This window comes from Lissotriton vulgaris, chromosome 1_1, assembly GCF_964263255.1.
Source record: "Lissotriton vulgaris chromosome 1_1, aLisVul1.2, whole genome shotgun sequence".
NCBI classification, from domain to species: domain Eukaryota; kingdom Metazoa; phylum Chordata; class Amphibia; order Caudata; family Salamandridae; genus Lissotriton; species Lissotriton vulgaris.
The window spans coordinates 11,361,681-11,386,663 of NC_141685.1; the positions used below are offsets into that span (position 1 = coordinate 11,361,681).

At 46.8% G+C, this 24,983-nt stretch overlaps 1 protein-coding gene across 1 annotated transcript in view; it reads right to left on the minus strand.

The window, feature by feature from the left end:
• Window positions 1–1,053: 1,053 nt before the first annotated feature.
• The window catches only part of LOC147736956 (NACHT, LRR and PYD domains-containing protein 3-like), a 409,027-nt gene continuing 385,097 nt past the window's right edge, over window positions 1,054–24,983 (minus strand). The window contains exons 10-11 of the mRNA XM_086922388.1: window positions 3,638–3,808; window positions 1,054–1,159 (exon numbers count right to left, since the gene is read on the minus strand). Coding sequence (XP_086778514.1) covers window positions 1,054–1,159; window positions 3,638–3,808 — 277 coding nt within the window. The remainder of the gene's footprint in view (window positions 1,160–3,637; window positions 3,809–24,983) is intronic.

The window sequence follows — 24,983 nt, forward strand, 5'->3', positions numbered from 1 at the left end:
GCCACCTGAGCTATATCTTGTTGTAAAGCGTCCTTTGTGGTGGCGATGGCCTCCAGGATACGGTCCTGCATCCGCTGTAATGCCGATTGGTCATGATCCGCTCCCTCCGCAGCCTCTGTATCGGTCGCACCATCTCCCTTCCCTTTTGGCTTCCCCATCTGGGCCGGCCCGAGCGGTGGCCTCCAACTCTGTCCTTGCTCTTTCTCCGCACATCGCCGGGCTTCGCCCTCAGGAAGGGTCCCTGCAGCTGCAGCGGAAAGCCTGTTCCTTTCGTGCCTGGGGCGCCGCGCAGGTCCCCGGATCCAAGGTTGTCTCTAGGGATCAGAGTCTCCGATCGACCGCTAGCCCCGATGGCGCCAGTCGTGCTCAGAGGCCCGGGGCCATTGTCACTGGGTCATAGCCACACTGTCGCCGCCACTACCAGGGGGCGGCTCCCAACCACCGCCCGAGGTGCGCCCAAGGTCCACTCCAACACCCAGGGAGGGGCGCGATGCAACCGCTAACACCTCCAAACTGTAGGGGGAGCAGCTCTTAGTGGGGCTCCGGACCGGCGACTCCGTCGTCTCCGTGTCTCATGCCACCGCCGCCATTTTAGGTCGAAGACTTCGCGCCTGAGTCCAACTTTCAAAGTCGAAGAACTGGCTTGGAATGGGCCGGTGTCGTCCTCCGTGGGCACCGGACCCTCCGTGGTACCTTCCAGTGCCGGATGATATCAATTACGTCGGGGTCCGATCAGATTTTCAGGATATTTTCCGGGATCGGGCGCGGAGCTCCGAGCTCACGCTGCCTACCTCCTCGGCATCCAAGCCACGCCCCCCGACTTCTCTCACCATGACCGACATCCACAGCAAAGCTGAGACCCGTGGCGGACAGGAGAGACGTGAGACCAAACATCTTGGATGTCCTGCATTTTGCTAACTGCACTCCTTTCCTAAAGCCTCAGTAAGTTGTGCATTGGGGTACGAAAAGCCCCAGCCTTGAGCATCATTTGAACCAAAGCTCAGGCCCCCACACTCCACTAGTGTCCCGTGGGACCCACCTTCACATTTGTGCTCAACATTTCTCCCCAGACGGTTGCCCGTTGGCTAGTGAGCCCCCCAAAGAAGCCATCTTGAAACTACTTTGCTTTCCTTGTTGCTCCAGGATTGCTTCCGCTTCCCTGCAAAGGAGAAGTGCCACAGACCATGCTGGTCTGCAACAGAGACAATCTCGACATCCTGCATGGGTTGCAGTTGCCAAGGCTTGTTGGGGCTAATCCATATACCGACACTGCAGTCATCTAGGTCTATTGTGGGACAGCTCGAATCCAGCTCCTGGTCATCGTCGATGCCTCCTGGACCTCGTGGCTGAAGAGTCAAGCTCACCATCTTCACCTGCAAAGCACCCAACATCGCCTGGTTCCTTCCTGGTCACTGGCTAGTGACCCAGACTCTGTCCCCTCTGTTTTCAGGTTCTTCACATCTCCAATCCACCCTTGGATCCATACAGACACTTTTCTTCTGGTCAGCTGCAGCACTTCTTTGCAGCTCTCCATAGAAAACGACAACGAAACCCGACACAAAAAGATACCTATGCACCCGGCTTCCCTGGGTGAGGTAACTCCATACTCCAGTGCTCCCATGGGTATTGACTCTTCTAGTGTCCTAGTTTAAAAGTGTTCCGTCCAAGTCCATCCGGAAGTGTCCTTAATCTTTAACTTTGTTACTTTTACGAACACCATAGAAAGTCAATAGGAACACGCGCCTGTGTTTAGACACTGCACGCGGCTCCTGTGGGAATCCTACTTCCTAACAACTGGTTGATTAGTGTAGACCCAGCAATTCTACTGGCCCTAGGCCTGCTTTCTAACTCTCACATGGTTCTTATACCACTTACTTAGTATATGGTTAGTGAGGCCCCTAGGGCATAACGTATACTGTGCAACTTATTGTGTATTAACTCTCTGACTTGTATTGTATTTTTACCTCTGACCTCATACAGAGTTCAGAGGGGTTGTGTTAGAAATAAATACATATATATTTGATAAATACCTTGTGTGGTGTCCTTTCATTTGGTTTTCAAGGGATTATATATGGTAAAACAACTTGCTTAACTTGCCTACTGAAGTCTTAGCCTGAAGACTGCTGGTCCATGCTACCACTAGGATAGCTTTCTATAAGGTTGACTTTACAACCACCATCATAAGGGTCGTTTAGACTGGTGCAAGGTGCCCACTAGAATAGTGGACATCATATGCCAGGCTAACTTCTTACACCAGGTAGTTCATTTGATTGAGTCCATTCCTTTCTGCCTGACACTGATCCAGGGTATCAATAGGGCAGGAGTGGACAAGACACTGGACATCACTTGTGGACAAACGCAAAAGAGGAGGGTTTCTTGTGTGGCAGAAGATGGCGCCAATGAAGTGTGCTCAAAATCTGTCAGATAAAAGTGCATCGGTGCAAACAGATGAGGGTGAACACCCTAAGCCCTCCAAAGTAGACCCTAGGATCGAAACATGAATCCAGCAAGCTTATGCACGCGCTAATATTCCAATGTTCAAAAGGACATTTGTACAAATTCTTCACAGAATCAAAAGGTACATGTATCATACAAATGAGATCAAAAAGTGCGATTGTGATTATCTCTTTAATTCGAACGATTGCCCAGCTAACACGTGTTTCTTCAGGGGAAGAACCCCCCGACTTCACTTGTGGACGGTCACAAGGATCACGCCCTCCCTACTCTGATCAACAGATGCCTTCACGAGCCTTGGTTAAACCAGGACTCCACTTTCAAAGCTGAGCTGATGACCCCCAGCACTAGAGATGAAGGCAGGATGAGGGGGCAGAGGTCTTCTTCATCATTCAGGGATGGATGAATAGAATCTGTTTGAGTTTAATTCATTCTACCTGACGCTCAGTTTATCACCCATCAAATGATCACCAGTCATTACATTGTGGATATTGCTTCCTCACCCTCCTGCCTGCCCAAACATGATCTCATTATTCTATAGGTCCTCTTTTTATTTCTCTTTCTGTTGACTCTGTTTTCCATGGTGTGTGAAGGCTGGCTGTCTTTATTCCTTCCATGTCTCTACCACAAGCCCTCTTGTTGTGAATTCTAGCTCTTACTGTAAAAAGATGATGCATACAATCTTCTGTATGGTGCTCTGACATCCAGGGAGCCTGGTTAGAATTATCAAAATGCAAATACAACAAAAAATCAATGTGGGTATAAGTTTATTCAAATTCAGTGATAGAATGTACAACCTTAGTTTTACTAAATGTTCATCCACTTTCATTTCTGATGTTGTTGGGACGCACGGCCAGCATTCATTCGAGGTAATATTGTATCTTGGACTACATTTACACCCCCCCCACCCACTCTCTGCTGCCACTGCAACCAATGAATAGATGCAGCTGAACATAGGCATCGAATAATCTACAAGAAATGAAACTTATGCGAGCAGGAGGGGAGACTCCATAAAATCTGCATCCCTTAGGGGACATTCTTCTACTCGGGATGCTGAGACCACCTCAAGACAGCACACTGTTTCTGCTCTGGAAGGGATTTAATCAACGTCCATCAACGCAGAGAGAAGGACAGAAATGCAGATGAATCAGAAAATCCCCCCCCCCCCCTCCCCGTTCCTTACCTCATCTCCTGCAGCCGGGTGACCGGTTGCTTCAGGGCGTCACAGATCAGGGTTGCACCAGCGTCACCCAGTCTATTCCCATTCAAGATCAGGTCCAGCAAAGAGCGGTTGGAGCGAAGGGCGGCGGCCAGAGCTGCACAGGTAGCATTGGTTATCCCACAGAACATGAGGCTAAGAAGGAGCGAGAAAGAGAAAGAGAGGGGTTTAAAACATTAATAATTTTCAGGATTTATTACCAACAGTAAACCAGTTTTAATCAAGGTATAAATAATCAGACCAGCAGCAGTCCTGGCCCAGTACTCTCAGATCCGAGGTGCACAAGAAACACTTTAACTCCTCCCACTGTCACGTGGCTGGTCAGTCAGGGGCGGACAAACTTTCTCCTCTAGTAGAGAGAATAGAAGGTGAATCAGGCCATTTCAAAGACATCCTCCGTGGGACGCCCACCCAGGTACAGTACTGGGTCTTACAGAGGGCAGCCCACCCAGGTACAGTATGGATGCTTGGTGTTATAGCACTGGGTCTCATAGAGGGCAGCCCACCCAGGTGCAGTAGGGATGCTTGGTGTTATAGTACTGGGTCTCACATGGCAGCTCACCCAGGTAGAGTATGGATGCTTGGTGTTATAGTACTGGGTCTCACATGGCAGCCCACCCAGGTACAGTACGGATGCTTGGTGTTATAGTACTGGGTCTCACATGGCAGCCCACCCAGGTAGAGTATGGATGCTTGGTGTGATAGTACTGGGTCTCAGAGGGCAGCCCACCCAGGTACAGTACGGATGCTTGGTGTTATAGTACTGGGTCTCACATGGCAGCCCACCCAGGTACAGTACGGATGCTTGGTGTTATAGTACTGGGTCACAGAGGGCAGCCCACCCAGGTACAGTATGGATGCTTGGTGTTATAGTACTGGGTCTCACATGGCAGCCCACCCACGTACAGTACGGATGCTTGGTGTTATAGTACTGGGTCTCACATGGCAGCCCACCCAGGTAGAGTATGGATGCTTGGTGTTATAGTACTGGGTCTCACATGGCAGCCCACCCAGGTACAGTACGGATGCTTGGTGTTATAGTACTGGGTCTCACATGGCAGCCCACCCAGGTAGAGTATGGATGCTTGGTTTGATAGTACTGGGTCTCAGAGGGCAGCCCACCCAGGTACAGTACGGATGCTTGGTGTTATAGTACTGGGTCTCACATGGCAGCCCACCCAGGTACAGTACGGATGTTTGGTGTTATAGTACTGGGTCACAGAGGGCAGCCCACCCAGGTACAGTATGGATGCTTGGTGTTATAGTACTGGGTCTCACATGGCAGCCCATCCAGGTACAGTACGGATGCTTGGTGTTATAGTACTGGGTCTCACATGGCAGCCCACCCAGGTAGAGTATGGATGCTTGGTGTTATAGTACTGGGTCTCACATGGCAGCCCACCCAGGTACAGTACGGATGCTTGGTGTTATAGTACTGGGTCTCACATGGCAGCCCACCCAGGTAGAGTATGGATGCTTGGTGTGATAGTACTGGGTCTCAGAGGGCAGCCCACCCAGGTACAGTACGGATGCTTGGTGTTATAGTACTGGGTCTCACATGGCAGCCCACCCAGGTACAGTACGGATGCTTGGTGTTATAGTCCTGGGTCACAGAGGGCAGCCCACCCAGGTACAGTATGGATGCTTGGTGCTATAGTACTGGGTCTCACATGGCAGCCCACCCAGGTACAGTACGGATGCTTGGTGTTATATTACTGGGTCACAGAGGGCAGCCCACCATGGTACAGTACGGATGCTTGGTGTTATAGTACTGGGTCACGGAGGGCAGCCCACCCTATACAGTACGGATGCTTGGTGTTATAGTACTGGGTATCACAGGGCAGCCCACCCAGATACACACATAATACAAAACAACACCTGAAGGGTATCACTACATGACCTTCCCTGAGTGTCCTTGTGAACTCAGTGCTTTTAGATATGCAGGATTTGTCTCTTTCCCACTCCTAGAAAGGGTCCTTCCCAATCGAAAGATGGCCGACGCTTCCTGGCTATACTGGGCCTTGCAGAGGATCATCCTCATGGAGTCGGTTCAAGGAGCCGCCTCCAGCACTGCAAACACTGCTGAATATTTAGATGAGGAAGAGGAAGGCAAAGCCTGCTAGTAACTTCTTCTTCTGAAATGAGGTGCCTGCTGGTCTTTTTTTATTGGGGGTCTGTTCTGCGCCCCTCGTTACAGCCCGCTTTAGTCTCTCCATGAAGTACAGAGATGAGGGGTTGAGGGGACAGCACCAGGGCAGGGTGAGCCACGGACAGGCACCCCCACTGCTGATGACAACACAGGGATGATTAATCTTATTGCTAATGCCAGATTGATTCTTATTCTGTGCCCGAGTCAGTGGTCTCAAGGGGGTGAAGGGGTCACTCCAGTGACAGGATCTTATGGTTTCACATGTGTGTAATATTTTAACTTACACTGACCAGGCCACCTCCTTTGTTCTAGAACAAGATGCAAATTTAGACTCAGTAACAAGTCGTCTGGGTTAAGGCCTCCTTGATATCTTTCTGTGACAGAAGATACAACGTGAACAGCAGGACATGAGGATATTTGACCTGTGCTGGGAAAACCCCTCCTGGAAAGGGGAACATTCAGTCAATGTCTAAGCTGGCACAGTGCCTGCTTGTGAGCAGTGATGCTGCAGTGAGATGGATGAGACAAGTATCTACATTCAGAAGTCTTGGCTTTTAGCCAAGGATGACGCAGAAGTGCCCTGAAGTCTCTCATGCGCTTAGATGCTGAGATGGTTTCTTGTCCCAGAGCTTCAAACAGCACATGGCTAACAGCACCGCTGGAAACACAAAGGAAATAAAAGGCCCAACCCTGTGAGCCCAGTTCTATCTTCATCATGCATGTCTGTGCACATTGCTGTCACCAAAAAGTCCTGTGAGGTGGTGAATAAAGTTGTAGTTTCAAATTCCACAAACTGTGACTGCCCAAGATTGCCATGTGTGAGAGCTGTGCGTGAAGGATGGAAGCAGGAACTCAGTCAGCACATCTTCCTTGGGGGAGGGGCTAAGAAACATTAAAGGTGATCACATTTATTTAATCAGGAATGTAAATTGCATTTGAGTGAGTGATATGCACATATCTGCAGCTACAATCATGGGCAGCTCGTGCACACACATCACGCCGGTCTCTATATTTCATAAAGTTTAGCCCTTGTTAAGTGCTGCATTTGTGTAGGAAGGTGATGAGTACTTGTGTAACGTAGGCTCAGCAGCATTTGATCCTGATGGAATAAGTACACACAGTGCTATCTTTCAGGATCCCTCCACCCTGTGGTGGCATCAAGGGTCACTGTTCTTACCTCATTGTGCAGGAAGGTCATGAGTACTTGTGTAACGTAGGCTCAGCAGCCTTTGATCCTGATGGAGTCAGTACAGACGGTGCTATCTTTCAGGATCCCTCCACCCTGTGGTGGCATCAAGGGTCACTGTTCTTACCTCATCGTGCAGTTTTACTTCCAATCTAGATCTCAGCTCCTTAGAAGAGACGTCCATGTAAATGTCGCCAGTCATTCCATCATAAACTGACACAACTTCTCTAAAGTCTGTGTATTTTGCAGGACACATGTGAAGGGTGATCCAGTCCACCTCCTCTAGGCAGCATGGATTGTGAGGGTTGTTTCTGACCTTTTGCAAAACTTGAATATCGGATACAAGTGGTAAACACTTGCTTTCTATCATTAGTCCCTAATGTACATATATGTACATACGTAACATCCCATTCCCGCTAAGTAGGGGTCTCACAATGCTTCAGTTTCCATGATAGAGCCTCTAAATAACATATAATATGGGTCCTTCTAATGCTCTCTCTTTCTTGTGCCTCTTTCGCCTCCAGTCCCTCCCGCCCGTCCCTCGTGCTCATGCTCGAGGGACGGGCGGGAGGGACTGGAGGCGAAAGGGCATTTTTCAACCCTTGAGGCGGAAGCCGGGGGAGCTCTGCACTTCCTTGTGCAACACTATTGTAAAACGTGAGTTATTGAATGAGAAATAACCCGTTTTTTAAAACTTGTAGAAATTTTAACTGCCCGATTTTAAATTGTTAAGTACCTTTCTTGGAGCAAGATTGCTTCGCCCAAGACCTTTTTGGATCTCCCCTCTCAGTGCTGCTGTCTTTAGGCGCTGAGATCGAGTACAGCCACTTTGGCCGCCATCTTGGGTAGGGCAAGGCTGCCTGCCCAGGTGATCGCTCCTCCCACCCTCCTCCCACCTTGCTCTGTAATGGATAAAAGCAGCAGGCCCACCCGTCCGTGCAGCGGGCGGGCGCAGCGGGCGCGCCGGGACCGGGCCCAGGGCCACGACCCCTGCTCGACCCATCCTGTACAAACGGAGTACTCTGCTGAGGCTTCGCCCAACCCATAACTCCCGTTGTACCAAATTTGACCTGACACATACTCCCACGGGCACCAATATAAAGTGCTCTCATTGTGATACCATCGTCCCCTTTAACAACGGCATCTCCCACACTCAGGTCTCTAAGCAGGTTAAGGAGAAGCACATCACCATGGCCCTAATCAATGCGCGCTCTCTGGGCAAACACTGCCAAGAGATAGCCGATCTCATCATCGACTACAAATTAGATGCCCTGTATATTACGGAAACGTGGATGGACGAGGCATCTGCACCCGACTTGGTCACGGCAGTTCCACCTGGCTATAATGTTTATAGGCAGGACAGAGAGAGAAACAGAGGCGGTGGCCTGGCTATCATAGTGAGAGACCAATTTGAGGTCCGCACATCCCCTATCCCTGCCATGTCATGCGAAGCTCTACATTTTAATATAAAATTCACACTGTCTTTTAGTTTCAAGGGAGTGCTCCTCTATCGACCTCCTGGGGCTAGAGCAGCTTTCCTAACAAACTTAAGCACCTTAATAGAATCAATAGCCACAGATGAGTCCATTACTGTAATGGGCGATTTTAATTTTTATCTGAACAAAATAATGATAGAGATACTATCACCCTCACATCAGACTTAGAAATTATAGGTCTTAAGCAATTGGTCACGGCCCCAACCCATCAGGCAGGACATACGCTAGACGGCATGTTTACGAACGTGGAAGACCTTCAGGTGACCGAAATCCTTCCCATGACGTGGACCGACCACTCGGCCATTTTCAGTAGGCTGACCATTAAAGATCCGTTCAGGAAGAAGACTTCCCACCCCAAGCCAGGCACTTTCAAGGCGTGGAAGGACATAAATTACAACAACCTAAATATACTTTTAAATAATACTAAACCTGAACTATCTAACCATCCCTGTACTTCTACTTCTCAATTTCATGAATGGCTGAGTGACGCCACGTCTCAACTGGCACCCACTAAGTCCCACTCAAGAAACAGAAGTACGCCGACTGCTCAATGGTACACAGAAGAGCTAAAAATACAGAAACAATTAACGAGAAACAGGGAAAGGTATTGGCGACGAACTTACGACAGTGAAAGTAAGAATAAATATAAAGAAGCTCTAGCCACTTATAAAACTATGATCACGACAGCAAAGAAGCACTTCTTCTCTCTGCATATAGAACATGCTAAAAATTCCAGCAACCAGCTGTATAACATAGCTAAAACCCTATCGGGTAACACACCAGACTTAAACCCCCCCCATCACAATCACTATGTGATGCCCTGTCTGAGTTCTTCTTCACAAAGGTGAATAATATATACCAAGCTTTCACCTTGGAACCTAATACTACTGCTGCCCCTCTCTCGCAGACAGTTCTGAGTAATACCATGACGAGTTTTAAACCTTTAACGACCGATCAAACTAAAACCATACTGAGGTCCATTAAATCAGGCTCTGCATTGGACCCTTGCCCCACTTCGGTGTTAGCCATGGTTTCAGATACAATTACTCCCATTATCACTCACGTTTGCAATATAATATTGAGCTCTGGGACCTATCCAGACTCTTTAAAAAACACATTGATGAAGCCTTTGCTTAAAAAACCAAATCTTGACAGGAATGATCTGAAAAATTACCGGCCTATAGCAAGTCTTCCTTTTTTGGCCAAACTGACAGAGAAAGCCATGAACCAGCAGCTGTTGGAATATATAGAGAGAAACAATCTGCTTGATGATACCCAGTTTGGGTTCCGTAAATATCATGGAACCGAAACTGCTCTCATCAAAGCAGCGGATGATATTAGACTCATCCGGGACCAAGGAGGGACAGCTTTGCTGGTACTCTTGGACCTCTCGGCAGCATTCGACACGGTTGACCATAAGACCTTGGTCGACCGTGTCGAAAAAATGGGAATCCACTCCACTGCGAGAAACCTGCTTGCCTCCTTCTTGGCTAATAGAACTCAGGCGGTCACTCTTGGACCATTCCAATCTGCCAAACTGTCGTTGCCGTGTGGGGTCCCTCAAGGCTCATCCCTTAGTCCGACACTTTTTAACATCTATGTGTCGGACCTTGCTAGTGTCATCAAAGCACATGGGATGCGCCTAACCTCATACGCAGACGACACACAGTTGGTGTTGGCCATTAAGGGTGACGGACAGGAGGTGGCAGAAAGGTTCCAAAGAGGCATGACAGCTATCGGTGAGTGGATGGCAGGAAACTGCCTGAAGCTCAACTCCGAGAAAATGGAGGTTGTCATTTTTAGCAATCTCTCGCCACCGTGGCCCACTACTTGGTGGCCATCAGCATTTGGCACCCCACCCTGTCCGACCCCCAAGGTGAGAAATCTAGGAGTTACCTTTGACAACCAGCTTAACTTTATGGCTCATGCCAATAAGGTAGCGTCCACGGCCCATTTTAAACTCAGAATGATAAGGAAAATCTTGCCTTTTCTGCCTGACACGGCCGCTAAGACCCTGGTCACGTCATTGGTTTTAAATTCACTAGATTACTGCAACGGACTCTTTCTGAATGCACAATCCAGAGTCACAAAAAAGTTGCAGACGGTACAAAATGCGGCCGCACGCCTGCTGTCCAAAAAAACAAAATTCGCACCCATCTCAGATACTCTGAGGTCCTACCATTGGTTGTCTATCCAAAACAGGATAAAGTTTAAAGCTATGTGCATAGTCTACAAGGTAATGCAGGATCAGGGGCCTCGCTTCCTAAAAGATCACCTAATACCTTACAGTCCTGCCAGAAAGCTACGATCTTCATCACTTAACCAATTAGTGGTCCCACGTAGCAGAACAGTCACATGGGGTGACCGCCGCTTCCTAGTTGCGGCCCCCAAAATCTGGAACACCCTACCATACCACATCAAAGCCAGTCCATCGCTCTTACAGTTTAGAAAAAATCTGAAGACGTGGTTATTCAACCAATAATACAGTACACCCACCGCATCCTCACCTCTAAGGAATGACATTACTGCAGTCTAGCGCCGAGACACCCAAGGGTAATTGTTCGCGCTCTATAAGTGTCAGAAAATAAATGCTCCATGTCCCTCAACCCTGCTCGTCTGTTGCTTTGCCTCCTCTCCGGTTTCTGCACAGCTCTCTAGATTTTTTATGATCTTCCCCTCCTCTACCCCACTCCTCCGTTCTGCCGTAAGCAGAGTGGAGAGAAGGATAGTGCTGAGATGTGCGGCTCCAACAATACAAGAATATTATTGGTCAAATAATGGGCACTTCCTGTGATGTCAGTGCCTGTGATCTTACGTATCAGAGGGGCCCCACATGTTCATAGTCAGTCCAGGGCCCCACAAGTCCTAGAACCGGCCTGGTGGGGCAGCAAAAGAGTAGTGGGGTAGAGGAGGGGAAGAACATAAAATATCTAGAGAGCTGAGCAGAAACAGGATTAAAAGGTCCTGTCACTACTACTAATCACCCCACTCGTGCTGCTTAACTCTCGGTGAAGGTAGTACCTTCCATCACTGTGAGGGTAGCAAATTGGGTGCCCCTCCTGGTCCAACAAGACCACAATCTATGAGACATGCCTATGGTATGGTGTACGAGCATGACCTCTGTTCAACTATGATGAAAATCAGCATTAGGGGTACAGACAACAGTACGGTTGGGCACTCAGGGCATGGGTACACATCTTTACCACATAGAGGACTTTAACGTCCCAACAGGAGGCAATGGTATCAGATTGACCTCTTCTGCCGTAAGCAGAGTGGAGAGAAGGATAGTGGGGAGATGTGCGGCTTCATCAATGCAAGAATATTATTGGTCAAATAATGGGCACTTCCTGTGTCCCAGGAGGGGCTGCTGGGACCAAATCCTTGAACAGGAACAGGAGTATAAGAAGGGGAGGTTGTGTCCCCAAAAATTGTCATCTGCCAAACAGCCAGACAAGTTGTGTGAGAAGGGGACGCTCCACAAGACTTCTGCCTGTGACCAGGACTGGAGGCTAAGCCCTCTTCGTCTCCCTTCCAGGTGAGGGGACATCTCCCAGGGAAACCAAGAACACCCGCAGCGGAGCATGGAGCACCAGCCCCGGTCTGCTTGATAAGACCCGTGTGCCCTTTGTGGAAGAAGAGAGCGTTGGAGGGAGTGGGGTCCAGCAGGTAAGAGCCCTGCCAAGAGGACTCCGGTGTAAAATGTGAGGATTCAGCTGTGCACCAAACCAGGCCATAGCCCCTGTGAAAGATTGTTTTGGAAGACCCCCTATGCCAGGAAAGGGCTGTTGTAAACTGTGCCATGTATCGAGCGCTGTGTGGAAGGCACAATGCCCATATGGTCCTGTTGTGGTAGCCCTATATGTCAGAGAGGGTGTGGGTGAAGAAGTTGTGTGACCAGTGTGTCAGGACTCGTAAACACTTAACAGGAGGCAGTGATATCAGATTGGCCTCTTCTGCCGTAAGCAAAGTGGAGAGAAGGATAGTGGGGAGATGTGCGGCTTCAACAATGCAAGAATATTATTGGTCAAATAATGGCCACTTCCTGTGATGTCAGTGCCTGTGATCTTACATATCAGAGGGGCCCCACATGTTCCTATTCAGTCCAGGGCCCCACTTAAGTACTCCATATCTTTACTGTGAAACAATCATTTGAACTAATACTTACTTTTGTTACCTCTCTGTTGAATATGAAATGGTCCCTAGTCTGTGTATAATCTTAGGTCTACAATAGGGCGCCATTTTGTCTTAAGATAGTTCTTGTTCTTCTTTGCAGCTAATTGTCACAGAGGTAAATTCATAAGCACCCCTCAAATTGTGTCAATTACACCTCAGTATTGCCGCCAGTGAATTCTGGCTTTAAGGTGGCATTGAAAATTAGAAAAAAAGATATTTAAAGTATCTTCATGTTCAAAGTGTGTACTATTAAATAATATTGTCTTGTTAATATCCTTTTATTTGTCAAGTGGGGCCGTTGTGGTGCGGGTAATTGTATCGGAACAGTCTGCGTTGCATCCAGAAGGCCACGCAGAGTTCCTGTGTGCCAGGAGGGGGTGCTGGGACCAAATCCTTCAAACTTAGTCAGTCGCCTGGGACAACGGACCCAAGGACCTGCCCTGACTGTAGGAATGTGCCTTTTTTTAGACAGTTGCCCCCGGCTTCATAAAATTGGGCAAGGAAAATAAGAGAAAAAGAAATCTGGGATGATCAATGGATTGATTTGAAAAGGCAGCCTGTTCTGGAAATAGCTGTGAATTTTGGGAAATAGTCAATGCACCATATTTTAAAACCCCTTCTGACCCCACAATGGATGTAAATGTAGACGTAGAGTCTTGGGTCGCACATTATGAGAACATCTTCTCTTCAAATTCTGATACTAATACCCACCATGTGATTACAGTGGACACGTCTTATGTAGCGATATCATTCACACTCAATGAAGTAAAGGTGGCGCTGAACTCGTGTAGTTCAGGAAAGGCCCCAGGACCGGATAGGGTACCAATTGATTTTTTCCAAACTAACCCCGACTTGTGGATCCCACTCTTAACCAACGTCCTGAATAGCATAGCTTTGATAGGCCCGCCCCCTTCGTGGTCTTCGGGGGTCATTGTACCCATTCATCAAAATGGGGACAGGGCCGTCCCTAAAAATTACAGACCAATATCCCTGCTGGATACAACATCAACGCTCATGGACCGCCTCCTCCTTTCTAGATTAGAAAGCTGGACCACAGGAAATGAGATCTTGATTCAGGCCCAGCATGGCTTCCAGCAGGGGAGGGGCACTGTGGATCAATGCTGGAATTTAGCTTTGACCATTGATAAATATACCAGCGTGAAAGACGGCAAATTATACATGGCGTTCATTGACCTGAGCGCGGCATTCGACTGCATCGTCCCTGAATGGAACATAATGGAGATGATGGGGTTGAACCTGCTATTTTACAATTATATTAGGCAATCGTACGTAAATGCAACGGCTTCAGTGCGTTACACTAAATCGGGAGATTGCACATGTCTTTTTAAAATCTCCTAAGGTGTAAGACATGGCTGTGTACTAGCCCCATTTCTCTTCTCCTATATACAAATGGAGTAGAGAAGGCACTCACTGTGGTTGCAAGGGACGTTCCACTATACGAAAACCAAATGTTACCGATACAGTCCTATGCAGATGATGCGGTTTTAATTGCAACGGGGCTCGGGCTACAAAGGCTCATAACAGCGCGTGTCTCTTTTATGGACTCATTACAGCTAAAAGTAAATCAATCGAAGTCCTTTATAATTTCAGCTGGGGGGACTAAAAGAGACAAAGTTCCACACTTTAGCGCGGACGCAGGAAAAATTGAGGCCGTAGACTCTTTCACTATTTAGGTATTCTTTTTGACAAAGATCTGTCATGGGTAAAACTGATGGAAGGAAGGAGGCTGGTGATGGAGAGGGGTATTACTGCCGTAAAATGTTTAGCAAAGAAATTGGACAAACGCTTATTGCTAATAAAAAACATATACCAGACGAGAGTTAAGGCAGCCGTGAACTATGGAGCCGGGGTCTGGGGTACGGTCGCATCAACACCACTACAAACTATCGAAAATAAATTTTTAAAATCTGTAGTGGACCTCCTTTTGTCCTTCACAAATGGGATCTTACACACGGAATTGGCACTTCCTTACATATCAGATTATATTCAACTAGCCCCACTCCTCCTATGGCACTCTATCTGGATGAGAGACACAGTAACTCTGACACAAATGGTAATTAAGAGTTGCCTAGGGATGGATGTTAATGTTAATGTTATGGAGATTTATATAGCGCACGGCTGCCCCAGCCAAGGGGCGTCCCGGCGCTGCGAGCAGACAAAATGCAGAGAGAAGTTAGCACAGAAAAGTGACAGATTATTGAAAAAGATGAGTTTTGATGGCCTTTCTAAAGGCTAAGAGGTCCTGAATACCCGGGATGGCTTCGGGCAGACTATTCCATAGCTTGGCAGCCAGGAAACTGAAGGAACGTCCGCCTACTCTGGCCAGTCTAGTGCGAGGGATGGTCGCCAGATGTTGCCCTTCTGAGCGGAGCGATCTTCTAGGTGTGTATTCAGACAGGAGGGGGCGCAGCATGGGGGGAGAGGCTGTTTTAAGGATTTTGAAGGCTAAACATAAAGCCTTGAACTGGATCCTTTTTCCCACCGGGAGCCAATGCAGGTTTTTCAAGGCTCCAGATACCGATGAATGGCGAGGGAGACCAACCAGAGCCCTGGCTGCCGCATTCTGGACTCTCTGCAATCTGGTGGTTTCAGCCAGATTCGCTCCCAATAGGAGAGAGCTGGCATAGTCCAGTCTAGAAAGGATCGTCGCCTGAACAATAAGCTGGCGAGTGCGGCAGTCAAAGAACTTCAAAATGGGCCTGATGTTACGTAGAATGCCAAAGCACGTGGCAGCCACTTTTTTAGTGTGGTTGGTGAACTTTAAAGCAGAGTCCACCCAGACTCCCAGATTTTTGACGCAGTCCTTTGGCTTGGGGGGAGAGCCTAAGACGTCAGACCACCAGTTGTCTCCCCAGGACGAGGTGTTTTTCCCCAGGAGCAGAATCTCAGTTTTCCCGGCGTTTAATTGGAGAAAATTCGCCGTCATCCAGTTGGTGATGTCAGTGAGTGTCTGTTTAAAGTGATGGGCCTCCAGACCACTGTTGTTATTCAAAGCCACCACCAACTGGGTATCGTCTGCATAGGATACCAGTGCAAGTCCGTTCCTTCTAGCCACCTCCGCCAAAGGGCGGACATAGACATTGAACAGGGTAGGGCTAAGGGAAGAGCCCTGCGGCACTCCCTGTCCAATGCTATGCTCCTTCGAGATGTAAGGGGGGGTAGAGACTCTAAAGGACCTGTTAGACAGGAAGTCTCTGAACCATCCCAAGGCTATAAGTGGAAAAGATCTAAGTGGCTAAGATACGTGGACACAGTTTTAAAAGAGATAGGCCTCCACGAACTTTTTAAAGATCCTCTGGTTTGTAAGAAGGTGTCCAAGCAGAAAGGTATTGCCATGTTTATGTTGACGGCTGAATATAAGCGTAGGGAACATTATAAAGAGAAAAACACAGTACAGGTTAATACCTTAATCCACCACTAACGGAGGGATATTTCTCCTACCTAGCCAACATAAACCGTGCACTGTTCAGATTCCGCACTAATTTGATTCCTCTAATGCTTGGCTATCCTGAAAAAACCTATAACCACTCCAATCTAAACGTGTGCCCGTGTGATAATCTATCTCCCCAAACTGAACTGCACTTGGTTTAATTCTGCGGGCTGTATGAGAGCGAAAGGAACGCCTATCTGAAACCAATTTTTTTTTAAATGTGCTTTAAGCATTGTCCTGTAGGACTATTTTTTCTAAAAACATTGCCCGACCCTTTGGTTTGCTAATCTGTAGCAACATTCTTTTGGGCTTGCATGAGGAAAAGGAAGGGGATGACATGTGGCCCACTGAGTATGATCAATAATCAAAATGTAACTAGACCCGCGATATGAAATGTTTTATTTATTATATTTTTTTACACATTTTCATCTTATTCCAGGACAGTGAAGACATATGTGTAATTTTAAAGGATAATATTTGGTAATAACATCTTTTAATTGATGTATTTATATGTGCTTTTATGGTCATTCTTAGCATGATCGAATAAAGATGATGATGATGATGACTTGCCCTGACTCTAGGAATGTGCCTTTTTTTACACAGTTGCCCCCAGTTTTTGCCTGCCAATCAAGTCCCCAGTGCCAGAGCTCTTTCACTAAACTGTACCAGTGTTCCACAATTGGAAGAACTTCAGACTACTGCATAAGTCCCTGGTGAAGGGTACCCCGGGTATCAGGAGCATTGGAGCTGAAGAGAAACCAATATGGCTGCAGCACAGATTGTGCCCCCCTGTGGTCCCCTCCCCGAGGCTATGCAAACTGCCATTTCAGGCTGCGTGCCTACGCGCAGACAAAACTGAAGAGACAACATGGCACACACCGCTGTGTGCCCATGCCTTCAGACACTGCCTGAGATATAGGTAAGTCACGCCTGCAGCAGGCCTAACTGCCTTAAAGAAGTGTGCACTATACCTCAGGTGTGGACATATCTGCATGAGCCAATAGAGCCCTACAATGCCTAAGTCCATTCTTGAATACTGTAAGTTGCAGGAAAGCCATAGAGACATCTTGTTTTAATAAACCTGCACTGATGCCAGTGTCAGATGTATTAATAAATGCACCCGAGGGACACCGTAGATGCACCCCCTGAAATCATATCAACTACTAGTGGGGTTGCTGACTAGTTCCCGCCAGCTTGCTACCACTAGACGTGTTTCTGCCCTCATGGGGTGAGTGGCAGCGCCTTAGAGGTCGAGAGCTATGCCTGCTCTGGGTGGTGACTTGCTTTCCAGGGCGGGCAGCTTCAAAGGCCGTGCTGCCATTGAAATGCGACCCAGGCCTCTCCGGCTGGTGGAGGATGCCAACCCCCCTGTCCTGACGCCAAGGACAGACAAGAAGATCAGTAATTTGAACAAGCGTGATCAGCACACACACTTCATTTGTTTCTTTCTTAGCTTATTATAGCGTAGGTTGCACAACAGTTTGTCCACACAAGTCCATGTTTCTTGTGGAAAAAAGTATTTATTCAATTTTTCTCAATATAAAAACTGTGACTTCTCAGTAACCGACCCGTTCTGTCTCAAAAGAGACTTCTTCAGGGCTTGATTAGTTGTCCAAAATCATAAATTGGTCCTAATGACCATAATCAAGTTCCTTGCAACGGTTTGTATGATCCCATTTGGGTGTCTGCCATATTACACGCAACATTATGTTGCATGTAATATGGCAGACACGAGGTTTAAAAGGTGGTGATTTCAACAGTTTGTGCATGTGAGGTTCAGGACATCACCATATGAATGATTGTTTAGATGGTGGTGAGAAAGTAGATATGTGGGTTACATTAGGGCGCATACGGTGCCCCAACAGTACACTGTTACAAGTAAGATTTACAGGCAACCTGGTCATGTCAGGGACTGTATCAGGACCGAGGTCCAAAAGATGTTGGAATTGGGAGTCATTGAGCCCTCAGAGAGCCCTTGGGCCAGTCCAGTAGTCCTAGTGCCTAAACCTCACACTCAAGATGGTAAGAGAGAGCTGAGGTTCTGTGTGGACTACAGAGGTCTCAATGCTGTCACTAGGAATGATGCCCACCCAATACCAAGAGCAGATGAGCTCATTGACAGATTGGCTTCTGCCAAGATTTTGAACACATTTTGACTTGACAGCTGGCTACTGGCAGATCAGACTAGCTGATGATGCAAAAGCTAAAAAAGCATTCTCAACCCCAGGAGGTCATTATCAATTTGCTGTAATGCCCTTTGGTCTGAGGAATGCACCTGCCACATTTCAATGGTTGGTGAACCAAGTCCTCTCAGGTCTGGACGACTATTGTGCAGCTTATCTTGATGATATTGCTATCTTTAGCTCCACCTGGGAAGATCACCTGATCCACCTGAAGAATGTTTTGTAGGCCCTGCAGAAGGCAGGCCTAACTATCAAGGCTACCAAGTGCCAGATAGGGCAGAGCAAGGTTGTATACCTGGGCCACCTTGTAGGTGGAGGCCAGGTTCAACCATTGGAGAGCAAGATCAAGACCATAATGGACTGGTCCCCTCCAACTACCCAGACTCAGGTCAGAGCTTTCTTGGGCATGACTGGTTATTACAGGAAGTTTGTCAAAAAATTATGGGTCCATTGTGACACCTCTTAATGACTTTACTTCAAAGAAATTTGCCAAATAAAGTTCAGTGGACAGTAAGCTGTCAAAAGGTATTTGATGACCTGAAGAAGGCCATGTGCACAGCACCTATTCTGCCAAGTCCAGACTACTCCAATGAATTCATTGTCCAAACAGATGCTTCTGAGTTGGGTGTGGGAGCTGTCCTTTCACAATTGAATAAAGATGGTCAAGACCAGCCAATAGCTTTTTTTAGCAGAACGCTGACCCCTAGAGAGAAACGTTGGTCAGCTATTGAGAGGGAGGCCTTTGCTATGATTTGGGCCCTAAAGAAGCTGAGGCCATACTTGTTCAAGATTCAGACCGACCATAAGCCCCTCTTGTGGCTAATTCAGATGAAGGCTGAAAATCCCAAACTGCTTAGGTGGTCCATTTCCCTACAGGGGATGGACTTTACAGTGGAACATAGACCTGGGACTGACCATGCCAATGCAGATGAACCCACCAGATATTTCCACTTAGAACATGAAGACTCATCTGGTCAAGGTTAGTTTAATGTCCCTACGTTTGGGGGGAGGGGGTTGTGTAGGAGAGTAGGACCTGCTTCCTATGGTCAACCCCACTTTTTTATGTGATTTTCTGGTTTCTCAACTCTAGTGTGGCTGTGGGCCTGCTAATCAGACCCACAGCCCAGCTGTTCACTCACTAAATTGATACCATGTACTTTAGGTACATACCAGATTGGTTACTGGGTCACCTTTGTGAGTTCCTGTATAGTGTACCTTCGGTAACCAGGGCATAGGTGCATCCAAATCCTACCAGGGGCTGAAACATGTATTATGTCACCCCTGGCTGGCCATCTAAACTGACACCACTGGCTGATCACTCAGCGTGGGTAAGGTGGTGTAATCACCCCTTACTTAGATATAGTATATCTATATCTACCTTATATATAGACACGTAGTAACCTATAAGTCACTCCTATGGCAGGCCTTAACAATCCTGGAGGCAGAGTGCTTGGTTTTATGTGAGAGGGTGTCCTAGCATAAGCTGAGCCCCTCTGCAGCTTTCTGAACCATCTCCTTATAGCTGTTCTATGATATAGCCATACCATATACTCTTAAGTGGATTATAATCCTCGCGGTTAATGCTAACTTTGGTTTGGCTTTATCAAAACATGTCGTGTAAGGTGTCAAACCCTTTGGAATACTACCCCCCCCCCACCAGTTATGGTGGCGGGGGTAGCATTCCACCCTTCTAGAGGGAGAAGATATGTCAGTACCACTAAACCCGTTTAAAGTTAAACAGAGCCTCAGCATCACAAAATGGATGCTGCTGTCACAGACACGAGTCTGGCCTCCTGTTGCTGGGTGAAACTCCAGCAAGGGAGGCCTGGACAATAGGTTTCCTGTCGAGGGAGGTGCCAGCACCTCCCCAGACAGCCTGTAGTGTATTGGGGCAGGGTGGGTTGAATGGAAAGATGCTTTTTCAGGCACTGCCTGGGGCACACAAGGTGCTCCTTGCATAGCCCGGATCAAACCAGTTGCTGGGGCACTCCAGCCCCGCTCTGGCATGAAACTGGACAAAGGAAAAGGGGTGTAACCACCCCCTTCCCAGGTCCACCCGTAGGAGGGACCTAGCAGGTAATCCTGCCCCTTTCCTTAGTATAAGTATAGGAGATGTGTCCCAAGACTTCAGATGATCTTGGAACGAAACTTGGCTACATAATTATTGGCAAACACTAAGTGGTACCTAGGAGTCAAACAACAGATGCGTCATTCACCATGGGCAACCGGTTTAGCACTATACAAATAACACCAGTGGGAACACACCATGCAGACCTAAGTGTGATAATAGCCAAGTAAAGACTCAAGGGCATAAGGAAAGTTTCCCATCAGAAGCCACACTGTGCTGCCCTCGTTTACATCATTTGAGTTCTCCTTGCCCAGGAGACAAAACAAAGCGGCTGGTCAATTATTACCATGACCGTTTGTAAATGAAAAGAGTGTTGGAGGGAAGTGGTATATGTATTTACCAGTGTTTATATGGCAACTGAAAAAAGCAGTGTAGAGTGAGAGAAGTGAATAGTGAGGGAATTGTTAAAATTAGATGAACTGGGTAGAAGTAAGTAATTTATTAGTATCTCCCAGTCCCCCAAAGTTAAAAGACAGGTGCAAACACGGATTGGAAATAATATCCGTGGTCAGTAGTGGTCAACATGTTTCTGCATATATAAGAAAAGAGTTTCATGCATTCTTCAGGACCCGTTGTTCTTAAACTACTGCTTTTCGTGAAAAAAAATTGATAAAAGATATCACCTGAAGTGTCCAGGTCATATGCTCAACCACGTACTGTTACCGCATTGTACCAAGGAAGATATCCACAGGAACAACATAAACAAACAGAGAGACACGAATATGTCAAATTCCTAAGGCTTAATCTATTTATTTTAGATATAACCTTTCATTCATAGCGCCCCAGTCGCACACTCTAAGGAATAAATTCAATCCAAATCAATCCAAATCACTCACCCATTCGTGGTGGTTGAGGCGCTTCACCCCACCTGGCTGCGGCTCAGGTATAAGGAGCACCGCTCTAAGGCAGAAAAGTTAAAAAGTGAGGATGGCAATCATGGCTTAACTGTTAATTTCCATACAGCTATATATTGGTGCTGAGTGGATATTATCTCAGGGCTATTTAATAATGACCACTGCTTTTGCTAATGTAAGAACCTAAAATTAACATATGCGGTTATAAAAAATAATGCCAGAAGTATCTTAACTAATGGTATTTGCAGCACTCGATTACATATCACAGAGCGCAGCCAACAGGCACCCAAATCAGAGGATACAATTGTATTTCATCCTCCAACTCAGCTCTGCAATTGTCTAATCAATAGTCATTCCAGGGTCTACATACAATATAGCGCGTGTAAGTAGACTTATATATTTATCAAGATCTGAATGTCCCCGCCCGTAGTGTATCTAGAATGGGCAGAGCACGCGTTTTGTAGTGTGCACTCACGCTGGTATATGGCACGCCAAAACAGTGAGCAGTGACTTCCCCATGATCGGTGAAGTCTAATGGTGCGGAAAGACCGCATCTCGGCATATCTAGGGCATAAATATCTCATCAGATTTGCTCCAGTGAGGTTGACTTACCTCTCCGTCGGTGTCTCCGGGCAGTCGTCCGAACTGTCTGGGGGGGCACCGACCGAGGAGCTCTCACTGTGTTTATGCGGGTGTGCGTCGGTTCAATGACGTGAAAGGCAATACGTCGGTCACGTGATTGGAGTGCTTGTCGGGAACTGTAGTTCTTTTCCCGTTGTTCTGTAGTCCTACAGGACGCAAATCCACAAAGCCCCATGTTTAATATTTTAATGTCAACACACCCATGACAGAGAATGCGACAGGCAATTTTATTGATCGCAATCTGTCCTTCGGTTTTTTGGATGTTAATTATTTTAAATATTTTAAAAGGTCTATCGTATCGATCTTTAACTAAATCTACAACCATTAATCACTTCAGATGATGTCGTATTTGTATCTAAATGATACTATATACAAGTTTATTCAATACAACCAATGTGTTGGCCTAATGTCCCTCTGCATATCAATATACAATCCTTATCAGCCAACACAAGAGTCAGGGCTCTGTCTGAGTACTCTGTTATGCAAGCCAACAGGTATCTATACACTCTGTATGGAATGGATGTATGTAAGTGGTTGAAGTAAAGTGATATGTATATTGGGCGTAGAGTGTTAATACAATAAGTGGACATCAGGTGATCAGGTTATATTTTGATCGGTGATCTTGCTCCATTTCAGAGGGACATCCACGGTATAGGCTCATTGAGTCCAGCCTTGTCACTGTTCAGTCTGTACACCCATTTCTGTTCAATCTTGAACAAGAAACGACTGGTGTCGGAGCATAATTCGGGTATACGTGGCTGTTCCAACACAGTCCAATGAAAGTCGTTGGGACCATGTCCAACATCCAGAAAGTGTGCTGTCAGGCGGGTGGCTTGTTTGCGGCACCGCACTGTGCTCTTGTGTTCTTGTATCCTCGTCCTTATTTTCCTCGTCGTCATGCCTACATATTGTAGTTGGCAAGGACATGTTATCAAGTAGATAAGGTTGCTGCTGTTGCAGTTTGTGAACTTAGTTTGTGTCCACGGTCTGTTGGTCCCAATGTCTATGCTGGTGGACTTACAGGTTTGTGGACAAACTGAGCAGGCCCCGTATGGGTGGTGACCTTGTACAGGCGGCAAATCCCACAGTGTTCCCACCTGTCTTGGTTCTTGGTCGGGGCCCTGTTGGCTTGCATAACGGAGTACTCAGACAGAGCCCTGACTCTTGTGTTGGCTGATAAGGACAAACATGATCTGAGTCACTCTAGTGAAAATAACACTTGTGGCTGTTTTACTTTCTGATATCTAATTTGAGACCATTATAGACTTGGGTACCAATACTTAGTGACACCCAATACAGACCCTGTCTATATTTATATCTGGTAAACTGGTCGCATCTTCATTGATATGCAGGCATATCTAGGGCATAAATATCTCATCAGATTTGCTCCAGTGAGGTTGACTTACCTCTCCGTCGGTGTCTCCGGGCAGTCGTCCGAACTGTCTGGGGGGGCACCGACCGAGGAGCTCTCACTGTGTTTATGCGGGTGTGCGTCGGTTCAATGACGTGAAAGGCAATACGTCGGTCACGTGATTGGAGTGCTTGTCGGGAACTGTAGTTCTTTTCCCGTTGTTCTGTAGTCCTACAGGACGCAAATCCACAAAGCCCCATGTTTAATATTTTAATGTCAACACACCCATGACAGAGAATGCGACAGGCAATTTTATTGATCGCAATCTGTCCTTCGGTTTTTTGGATGTTAATTATTTTAAATATTTTAAAAGGTCTATCGTATCGATCTTTAACTAAATCTACAACCATTAATCACTTCAGATGATGTCGTATTTGTATCTAAATGATACTATATACAAGTTTATTCAATACAACCAATGTGTTGGCCTAATGTCCCTCTGCATATCAATGAAGATGCGACCAGTTTACCAGATATAAATATAGACAGGGTCTGTATTGGGTGTCACTAAGTATTGGTACCCAAGTCTATAATGGTCTCAAATTAGATATCAGAAAGTAAAACAGCCACAAGTGTTATTTTCACTAGAGTGACTCAGATCATGTTTGTCCTTATCAGCCAACACAAGAGTCAGGGCTCTGTCTGAGTACTCTGTTATGCAAGCCAACAGGGCCCCGACCAAGAACCAAGACAGGTGGGAACACTGTGGAATTTGCCGCCTGTACAAGGTCACCACCCATGCGGGGCCTGCTCAGTTTGTCCACAAACCTGTAAGTCCACCAGCATAGACATTGGGACCAACAGACCGTGGACACAAACTAAGTTCACAAACTGCAACAGCAGCAACCTTATCTACTTGATAACATGTCCTTGCCAACTACAATATGTAGGCATGACGACGAGGAAAATAAGGACGAGGATACAAGAACACAAGAGCACAGTGCGGTGCCGCAAACAAGCCACCCGCCTGACAGCACACTTTCTGGATGTTGGACATGGTCCCAACGACTTTCATTGGACTGTGTTGGAACAGCCACGTATACCCGAATTATGCTCCGACACCAGTCGTTTCTTGTTCAAGATTGAACAGAAATGGGTGTACAGACTGAACAGTGACAAGGCTGGACTCAATGAGCCTATACCGTGGATGTCCCTCTGAAATGGAGCAAGATCACCGATCAAAATATAACCTGATCACCTGATGTCCACTTATGGTATTAACACTCTACGCCCAATATACATATCACTTTACTTCAACCACTTACATACATCCATTCCATACAGAGTGTATAGATACCTGTTGGCTTGCATAACAGAGTACTCAGACAGAGCCCTGACTCTTGTGTTGGCTGATAAGGATTGTATATTGATATGCAGAGGGACATTAGGCCAACACATTGGTTGTATTGAATAAACTTGTATATAGTATCATTTAGATACAAATACGACATCATCTGAAGTGATTAATGGTTGTAGATTTAGTTAAAGATCAATACGATAGACCTTTTAAAATATTTAAAATAATTAACATCCAAAAAACCGAAGGACAGATTGCGATCAATAAAATTGCCTGTCGCATTCTCTGTCATGGGTGTGTTGACATTAAAATATTAAACATGGGGCTTTGTGGATTTGCT